This window comes from Mangifera indica, chromosome 18 (genome assembly GCF_011075055.1).
Source record: "Mangifera indica cultivar Alphonso chromosome 18, CATAS_Mindica_2.1, whole genome shotgun sequence".
Lineage (NCBI taxonomy): Eukaryota > Viridiplantae > Streptophyta > Magnoliopsida > Sapindales > Anacardiaceae > Mangifera > Mangifera indica.
In genome coordinates this window covers 2,469,510-2,480,183 of record NC_058154.1, presented here as the reverse complement: position 1 = coordinate 2,480,183, position 10,674 = coordinate 2,469,510, and the positions used below count along the sequence as shown (strand labels likewise).

The window sequence follows — 10,674 nt, the reverse complement described above, 5'->3', positions numbered from 1 at the left end:
GAAGAAAATTAAATAGTATTTCTCAGCATAGTTATCACTGTCCTATGATACAAAACGAATGAAAAATTATAAATATCATAATATGTATCAAATTAATGCAATATAATAAATGTATCATACGATACGATACGTATTTTACGATATGATTCATATTATCGATATAAATCGATACACTTTTTTAAAGAAAGTGATGATGTAGTAAGGATATATATAAGAAATTTCAAAATTTGATGAGTGTTTACAATATTTTTTAAAATAATGACGTGTCAATTAGAATTTTTTATTAATATATTATTATTTTATATTTTAAAAAGTGTATCAATACACGATACAAAAAATTAAGATTTCAATATATAATTTAATGCATAATTCGACTGCCATATCATATTATTAAAATACAAAAGAGATATTTAGTATTTATGAACATCTCAATTACTTAAAAATGATAAGAAAAGAATGATTAAATCGTATGAAACCTCAAAAATAAAACTGTAATAGATAAATAGACAACATCGGTCAAGATGTTAGCAATTTTTAATCAAATCACATCTATATAATTTGGAAAGTCAAAAACTTAAAAATATGTAAAAATTGAGAAAAGTTAACAACCTATGGGAGGTTGGTGTTGAATTTATGGAGGGCTTGACTTAAGAGGTAAAATATATCATCCATTAAATGACTTAGTGGGGAAAATTGAGAATTTGATGTCATAATGAAAGCTTTATTATCACCATTAATAATGCTCTTGCTGTCAAGAATATTATTGTTGTGCATAGAAACAAATCAGCAATAGTGGAAATGGTTGAATTAGATTTGCCAATATAAATTTGACAAATGGGGTGTCACATTAATGTGTGAATTCATTGGCACCATAGAAAGTGGTTGAAACCTCCATTAATGAAATTAATATACAAATTGAAGTCATCCGTTGTTGTTTCACAAATACATGAAGAGTCACATAAACTTTAAATAATGTTTTTGGACCTAGACCAGACGTTAATTGATTCATAGGTTGATTTGATCACCCACATCAATATGATATAATTAAAATTATATATATATATATATATATATATTATAATAATAAATGTTTTAAATCTAGTGATATATGTGTCAAATCTCACCTCAAAGACATCCTTAATAATTGGTTTTAGCTATGATGATGTCAATAAGATGGCTTGATTGATTCATTCGCAAGTCAATCAAATCCAAAACTTAAAATGAGCTTAACTCGTCTAAATTAAGCCAATCATTAGATCTTAATCGAGTTAGTTTAATTATCTGGTTTAACCTAAATTCTAAAACAATGTTTTAAAATAAATAATACTATAAAAATACAACAAGTTGATTTGATATAGAATATTATAAATAATGCTTTTAGAGTTAGACTGTGCTAGTTAAATGATTGGTTTACAGGGTGATTGAATCATTTATGTCAATATGAAATAATTAAAATTATATAAATTAAATTTTTTATAAACAATGCATAATAACATATGTTTTAAGTCTTCTGATATATGTTCAATTGAATCCAAAGGCTGAAATAAGCTTTGCCTTTAGTTTGGATTGAACTAACCATTAGATTTTGGTCAAATTAGTTTGACTAACCACTGCTGTCCAAATTCTAAATCAATATTTTTAAATATAGAATATTATACAAAGATTCTTTTCTCTCAAGTGAAAGCAACTGCATAAGTGGGCAATTATTAAACCCTAAGATTTCAGGCAAAGCATAGCTAAATTGAGAGAAAAATATACTCTATCACCCTAATCAGATAGATGTTAAAACACTGTATTTTATTTTTAATTCAAAATCACTTATTTATATGATAATATATTAATATTTGTGCTATGTATTTATACCCACGATTAATACATAAAATATTATCGTTAAAAATTTACATAAAAAAACTCTAAAACGCAAATAAAATGTTTGTTATAACCACTCCAACCAACATTAGTTGACAAAAGGAAACATAATAAATTCAAGGCCAAAGAACTTATTTCCATCTAAAATATGTTATTTTCTCAAATTTTCATCTCTTAATTTTGAAAATCCTAAACACCCACTCAGGGGGGGGGGGGGGGTTAAGTCTGTTAGTTTCAAAAGTAAAATCATCATTTTATCTGTAATATTAAGAATAAATTAAAATTTAATTTCTTTTCCCTACCTAAACCTAAAAATTAAAAGTTTTTCTCTAGGCTAAGCTTTAAAAAATGACACTTCCTCCTCTAGGGTTTAGTTTTCAATCTCTGACATCAAATCTAACACCATCACCGATGACAAAGAGTCCTTAATGCATCATTATACTTCGACGGTCTCTCTTCCCTCCTCTAAAACTTTGAATAATGAAGATCTTGTTTAGGAAAATGAAAACGAAGATTTTGTCTTCCCTGATGTCATCTTTTGGAAAGACGAAGAACTTCGTCTTCTCGATGAAGTTTTTTGTCTTCCCAAATGAGATTTTGGTTGGTCGGAGTTTCAAAGGAGGGGAGAAGACCATCAGAACATGGTGATACATTGGAGGCTTTTTGTTGCCGGTGATGATATCTTAGATTAAAAATTAAATCCTAAGAAAAAAATGTCATTTTTTAAAACTTGATCCAAGAGAAAAACTTTTAATTTTTATAGTTTGGGGGGGAGATTAAATTTTAACTGTTAGAGTTTTATTAACTTTAACTGTACATAGATAAGTGTTTAAGATTTTCAAAATTAATAAGTGAAAAGTTGAAAAGACAACATACTTGAGGTGGCAATAAGTCCTTTGGCCTAAAATCAAACATAAAAGTCTCTTTTGACATTTCCAATGCTCTTGCATGCCTTTTTCTTTCTACTCGCTTGTCCCGCTTTGTCTCCTTATACTATGCTCTTTGCATTAAAACTTGATTTGAACATCTCATGTTTGCCTTTGACCCACGAAACCTAAAACTTGATTTGAATATGTCATGTTTGCCTTTGACCCACGAAACTCGTGCAATATTCTGATTTATAAAACGAAATTTCAAGATGGGAACAAGCATGGCCACTCTGTTGGACTAGTTGGCTTTTCTAGTGACTGTGGTCTTCGGGTGTTGGCATTCTCAAAAGAAAATGATATTACAACGTCCTGATATACTTAGGATGAATTTAAACCAAACTTAAATAAGAACAACTCTTTTAAATCAAATCTAAAATAACCAATTCGAGTTTGAGATCTGTTTGCTCAAATTGGTAAACAATACTATCGGAGATAAAAAATGGTCGAAGAAAAAAAATTACTAAATAAGAAGAAAAAACAAACAGAGAAGAAAACATGGTCAACAAGACAAGCTCTGATGTCAGTATCAAGCTCAAATTCAATGAGTAGTAAAATTACGTAAGTTTGATTCATTCGAACTGATCCGCTAGCCAATCCAAGCTGGCTAAATTCGAATCCACCCCTATATATCTTCTAGTTGATTTTTTTGCATTTGAACAAAAACCTATAGAAAGTTTTTAATGGATTAAGATACCAAGAACGATGATCATGAAAGTTACTACGATGATTGATACACTAGCACATTTGAAGCACAGGATGCAAATAATTGAAGACAGATAATATAACCATTAACTTTTGCAGAAAAAAACAGCCTCTAAACTCCGGTGTTTTAGAGATAGAAGTTGACAGATTCCATTCTTCCAGAGTAACCAAATAATTATAATAGCATAGAATATAATTTAAAAATATCAAAGAAAAAAAAAAAAAAAAAATCAATTCTTAGATATGCTATAAGAGGCCAAAGGGTTCAGGCAGCGGATCAAGCCCGTTATCGAAAATCAGTCCTTGATCAGATTTATCATCAATACTGTGCAGCCAATTTGTGTTCTTCAAATCCTCTTTAAGCAGTAATGCATCATAACGGGAGCTTTCATAGATGTCTACTTCACTCAACTTTGCAGAGTATCGTCCATCATTTGCATCATTTCCATTTTCAGCAGTTCTGCTGATGCTGTTTCCCCTACCTGAAACGCCTCCATTTTGGAGGCCTCCATTGATGTTCACAGATTCCAAAGCCCGAGCAGAATAGGTTTTAGAAGGGGCAGATCGAATACTCTGAGGAAAGAGAGTGGTGCCTGAAAGTTGTCGAATGCTCCCTGAACCATTTCTTATATCCTACATCAGATATAGTTATACGGTTAGGATGCACACCAAGTGATAAAACTTCTCTTATAGGGCAGAAAAGAATTTCTATTAACTTGCAACCTAAGATGATCAAATCCCACTGGCAGTAATAACAAAACCCACTGCTGTTACTTCCTCCTAAAGCAGCTACTACACAAGCCATTAATACAAGCTCCCACTGAAATACCTATGCCGATTGGATGCCCCTTCAGACAGAAGGGATTAACTACCTAATATCTTTAAAGTGAAAACATCAACTGGTATGGGCAAGAAACAACCTACTAACCAAAAATAGATTTCTTCAGTCATCTCCCAAACAACTGTATTTGAAATTAATCATTCAGTTTATTATAAGTTTTGACTGATAGAAATGCACATGTTGTTGCATTATGACTGAGACAATAGTAATTGCATCAGCCAAGAAATAACCAACTTCTATGATAGTCGGTCATATCCTCAATTGTCATCTTGAAATCACTTGCTCCATAGAGACAGGATTTTTGGATGGAAATTTCATAACTAATCATTTATTTGAAAGCTGAATGAAATTTGAATATTAGCCTTAACATTTGGCAAAATTCTGTTGTATCTTTTCTTTCTTTATTCCATTTCAGTTCTGGTAGGGATAAAAAAAGTGATCACTAGAGAGAAAACCAACTAAAAGAAATAATGAAGTTGAAACCGGATAGATAATTAATCTCTAGACACTTATCTATATTCCGAACCATAGAGTAAAGCTACTTGATGTTTTCACACTCCAACCAACTGAATTAATATATCACAATATGATGCAGAGGAAAATACATACCATATGCCTGATGGCCATGTCCAGTGATTTTTTTGATATTGTCCTCCCAAATCCAGTGCTCTCTGGGACAGTAGATGAGGGCTTCACAGGTTTCCGCATTGACAACTCAGAGATGTGTGCAGTCTTTCGAGACTCTAGTATGTCAGCATGCCCATTGGAAAGAGAACGACTCCTTCCAGGGGGTTCTATGAGTCTTCCCCTCGTCACAATAGGTGATGAATGTCTTCTTGACATATTTACAGAGCCAGTACTTTCTGGGTTTCCCTTTACAATTACAGAACCTGGCCTGGACCGTCCTGCAGACACTGGCCTGTCTGGTGGCAAAGTTGTTCTAAGGTTTGGTGGTGTGTCAAGAGGAAAATCAGGAGGAACGACAGGCTGCTGTGGAGGCCGCACTCGGGGGCCTGGGGAGCTTGGTCGAGATGCTGGTCCAGAAGTGCGCCCATTTGACATAACCCGAGCAGCTGAAGTTGAAGGACCCACTGATGGATTTGTGGAGGAAACTGGATTCCGACGAGTGGGAGTTGATGGACGAGAGTTTGGTCGGGAAGCTGTGGAATTCAAGTTTGCAGGGATTTGCGGCCTAGAACTTGGAGTTGATGGTCTTGAATTTTGGGTTGGTCGGGTCCTGTCAATGGAAGAGCTGGTAAGAGATGGACTTGTTCTACAAGGAGTTGAAGATCTGGAAGCGGTTGGGCGGGAAGATGGTGTGGAAGGCCTTGATACAGAACGTGTACTCGGAGAGGCTGCTCTTGTGTAAGATGAGATTGAAGCTGAGCTAGTATTGAGGATTGAAGGTCCTCTATTAGAAGAATAATTACTATATTGTGAAGAAGATACTGAAGAGCGAGTCAATGAACTGCTTCTGGCCGGTCTTGTGGAGTGGTTGCTTTCTGATTGTGAAACTGAAAGCTGATTACACACAGACATATAGATTTTAATCAGTCACACTCACAAATTTCAAGATTAATTAGATGCAAGCCAAATTACAAGAAAATTAAAATCTCAATTAATTATTTTCAACTTTTTAAATCTTGAGCAGCCAGAACAATATTGTGTTGTTTGTCTATAGGCTCATTAAACATTTATCAACTGCTCCGCTCATGAGTCACCTCCTCCTCCTCCCATCCCAAGGAAAAGAACAATGACACTGCAAACACTAAGTCTAGCATCTGTTCAACAAACCAGGGATGGGGAAAAAGTTAAGATAAGGATGCAAAACACATACCCTTGAAGCCTTTGTAGTAGAAACAGATCTAGCCAAGGAACTGCTTCTAGGAGCAACTGGGTTCGGTTGAGATTCACTTCCATCGGATGAAGGAAAGAGAGGAGTGCCAGGAGGTGTAAGAAGCCTAATTTCAAAACAGATATAATTAAAAAACAAAAAAGTAAGCTGTTAACTCAACACAGCCAAGGATCTCCTGAAGCAAGGCCACCCTTGTAAATTTCATCTAAATATATTTAGCTTATTCTCTAGCTAATTCAAGACAATTAAACATCTCAAATGGAGTCATATCAACCGCAAAGGCTAACTCAAATGTATCTAAAGATCTTAATAAAAAATAAACACACAAAAACAATTCAGTTCATGACTAAGTTTCATGCTATATCAGATTCAAATAAGCAAACAAAAAGTTAGAAAATTACAACATTTTCAGATCCAAACTTCAATTAAACACGTGATTAATAAAAAAAATACCAGTCATAATCGTGCTTTCCTCCCTCCGTAGACGACAGCAGATCATCCATCCCACTCCTTGCCAATTTTGCTGATCCAACTGACAGTCTCCCCAACTTCACCGAAACTGTTACTTTTTCATAACTAAAATAAGCCAAAACGGCACCGTTTACTAAAAAAAAGGGAACTCCAAAAACAAGCTCACTCACCGTCAGAAGAATCATCAGAGGACGCAATGGAGATAGTACGACGAGACTTGGAGAAAAGGTCAAGCTGGTTCTCATCGGACACGTCCTTCGACAATCCGCCGGTCAAGCTTTGACCCCGGCCGTGGTGGTGGTAGCTGTGAAACTGCATTCCCGCCGGAATATTCCTCGACCTGTTCATCATTTCACTAATCACCTACACCTTCTTCCTCCACCATAACCGAGAGAGAGATCTACCATTACAAATGCAGTAAATGCAAAGCTAGCTTCACATATTTTTTTTTCTTTTTTAAATAAAAAAATTAAATATTTTTTATTATTATAATTTACTATAATAAAATGAAATGAAAGGGAAGGAGAGATCTATTAATTTGCCTTCTAGCACAATTAATTAATAATTAAGCTTCTTAAGCTGAGGTGTTAATTACAATTAAACAAAAGTGTATAAAGTATGGACGTCACATGGAGTTTGATTTGTTAAAAATAATAGATCAATCCTGTATGCATTATCGACTATTACTAACTAATATATTATTATATAATTAAATAATTTAACTGTAAAATTTTATATATATATATATATATATATATATATTATATAATTTGAGTATATAGATAATATACCATTATGTGATTTGATATTTTAAATTAAAGATAAAATAACACTCAGTTACATAATAATACATTATCTGTATATATAAATTATATACTAAAAGTGTGTACACATAATATTACTTATGTTTTAATTGTTTACTTTGATTCAAATCACTTAATCGTATAATAACACATCAGTTTGTTAGTATTGATTTATAAATATATATGACTTCAAACGAGTCAATCTTTTATTCACTATCAGTGGTTCAACTTAATTATTGTCAAACCGAGCATGAGTTCATTATTGCTAAGTTTGATTATTGTTAGGTCCAGTTCGAATTCATTATTGCTTGACTTTGCGAGTTTGCAAGTTTACGATTTGATTTGAAGTATAATATTAATAAATCTAAATTATTTAAAATCTTGTACTTACACCTCTAAACTTTTACTTAATAACTTTAAATATAAACAATAATTGATAAATATATAATTTATGAGATTTGTCGTAATTCTCCAACTCTTGAACTCAAGCTCGAGTCAACAATACTCAAGAGCTTGTTGTGTTCAAGCTTGAGACCTAAACTTGTTCCATCAAACCAAACAATATTTGACTCGACTTGTTTACCGTATGGAGCATTAGTTATAATGAAATGGTAATTTTGGACCCACTTTATTATAGGATTTAATTAGCGTATTATTTATGAAGTAATTATGATTGGAAATGTTATAAGATATGATATCTCACCCATTAAAAGATGAATGTGACCACTCGCTCATTCCCCCAACCACTCTTACAAAGTTAGTTGGATTAATTTTGACAATTACTTATTAGTATAGGCTTTACTTAGCTTTTTCTTTATTTTTTAGGTGTGTTTCATGAGACATATCAACCACTAATTATATAAGTATCTTTGAACATGGGTCTTTTTTCTGAAATGAATGTTCAAATTTGACTATTACTGGGCAAATGCTTTCCAAGAAGCTTGGTTCTTAATGGAGATTAATAAATGAGAGTTTGGATTTATTAGGCTGCCCTCAATTCATCAACAGGAAGTACACTAAATTATGATGTGAAAACTCAGTATTTGAGAACTTCATGTATTTTCTTATTATTAAATATTCTAATGTAAAGTTACAGAATGATAGAATGTATGTAAAAAATATTGTCCTTTTTCGTCTTTACAATCCTTTGTTTATAAGACGAGGTATAATAATATGTAATTACATAACTAAATATGTTAAGTCTTAATATGATAATGAATCTAGTTTTTTAACCCAATTCTTATTCTATGCAAAAGGGATAATTGCATGATTCTGATTCAGTATAAAGTGATATCCGATAAAAGTATGAGATAGAGAGGGAATGAAACTTAAAGATTGTAAAAGATGAATACGACACATTGGAAAGATTATAAGAACAGCTGAATCTATCAAGCTTGTTCTTAGGAATGAAAAATTATCTACTTATATTTTAAGTTATCTTTTTGTGTAGATGATATGATTAGTCGTCTCTTTGATGTTGCTTTTTTGAGCTAGCAAATTAGAGTATATTAAAGGTAAATGAAGTTTTTGTATAATGCTTTTTAGATAAAAAAGAATACAATCGAGAAAAGCATTTGTTGTGTTGACTACTAGATTCGATCGAAGCAACTTGGTCATCAACTTGTTGTTTAGCTCAAATGAGTTGAAATAGCCCTAACTCGAGTTTGAGTCTAACTTACTTGAATCAAGTAATTCATTGAAAAGTCAACGACAAATTTATCTTCTCTGACAATTTTTCATATTTTCTAACAAATTTTTCATTTTCTTTGATATTCTTCTTTTTCATTATCTTTAATGATCATTTTTTAAACGTTTTTTAGCAATTTCTCTGGTGATCTAATCATTGGTTTGAGTTGGATTACTTGGATTTGAGTTGAGCTCAATCCAACCCCTATTTGGGCTCGACTCTGCTCAAATCTGCTACCACCTAATATTGACTGCAGAGAGGAGTTGTGAGGTGTGATTGGAGTAATGTAGACGGATGGTGGTTGGGGAGTTGGTGGTATTAATAAGAGGAGAGGAGTGTCAAATATGTAAACATCAAATGAGTGAGTGGGGCAAAGGATTTCAAATTAATCAAAGATGGGCCATGGCCTGTCAATAAAATCACTAACAGATAACAAGAAGACCAACTTGATGTATCTGAAAGGCTGGACCATTTTTGTAAAAGGATGTGAGAGAAATGTATGGACCAGCATACCAAACCCAAGGAGCCATTAAACCATGTGATGTCTCCTCATGAACACATTCATCATACATGAATCAATGAATTTGACAACAACATTTGTCCCAGAAATTTGATGCACATTTTCTACTTATATTCTTGATCGTAATGATATAAAATTCCACTCATTTGGATTTGGAATTTTACTAAACTTTATAAGAGTAAATCTTCTATATGAACTCAAGTTTGAAATTTAAGTTTCACCAGACCTAGGATTGGATTTGATCTAGGATGAGTCAAAACAAAACTTAGTTTGAAATCGATTTATATCCAAAAGAGTTGACTGAAAATCAGTTCAAGATTGATAAATATTGAGAATTTGGTTTAAAAACAATTTAACTTTTGATTTGGCTTAAGCCAATTCGAACTGGAATGTTTAGATTAGGTCGAACTCAACTCGTTCTATTTGAGCTCAATTGGTTTTAATCGAATCCAACCCTAACTAAACCATACAATCTTTAGGAAGAGATCTTTGAAAAAACCATTTGAAATTAAAGCTTTACCAATCCATTCAATTTTCAAAAAAAAAAAAAAAAACCTTGTAATTGGCTCAAGATTGACGAGTTTAGATTTGAATTTGGTCCATTCAAACTCGAACTTAAATGCTCTGATTAGCTCAAACTCAAGTCGTTTGATGAAAACAAGTCAAATATTTAGCCCCAACTCAACTTATTTGATTTGAATTCAACCAACTTGGATTAAATCAAACCCTAACTAAACCAGACTTAGTCGCAAATGAATGTTGTTAACAACTAAAACATTAGATGCAAATGAATATGTTTAGTAACAAAAATAAATTAGATACAATTAAGTATCGTTAGCAACTAAAAAAAATTAAACATAAATGAATGTTGTTAGCAATTAAAAATATTAGTTGCAGATGAATGTCATTAACAATTAAAAAATTAGTCACGGATGAATGTTGTTCACAATTAAAAAAATTAAATGTAAATTAATATCATTAGTAACTAAAAAAATTA

The 10,674-nt window shown here is 32.3% G+C and overlaps 1 protein-coding gene across 1 annotated transcript; it reads right to left on the bottom strand.

The window, feature by feature from the left end:
* Positions 1-3,555: 3,555 nt before the first annotated feature.
* Positions 3,556-7,145, bottom strand: LOC123201443 (streptococcal hemagglutinin-like). The gene is made up of 5 exons (XM_044616954.1): positions 6,838-7,145; positions 6,650-6,755; positions 6,179-6,302; positions 4,951-5,862; positions 3,556-4,133 (listed from the first exon to the last, which is right to left on the bottom strand). Exons 1-5 carry the CDS (start codon positions 7,016-7,018, stop codon positions 3,747-3,749), a joined length of 1,710 nt encoding a protein of 569 aa, XP_044472889.1. The 5' UTR covers positions 7,019-7,145; the 3' UTR covers positions 3,556-3,746.
* Positions 7,146-10,674: the final 3,529 nt, after the last annotated feature.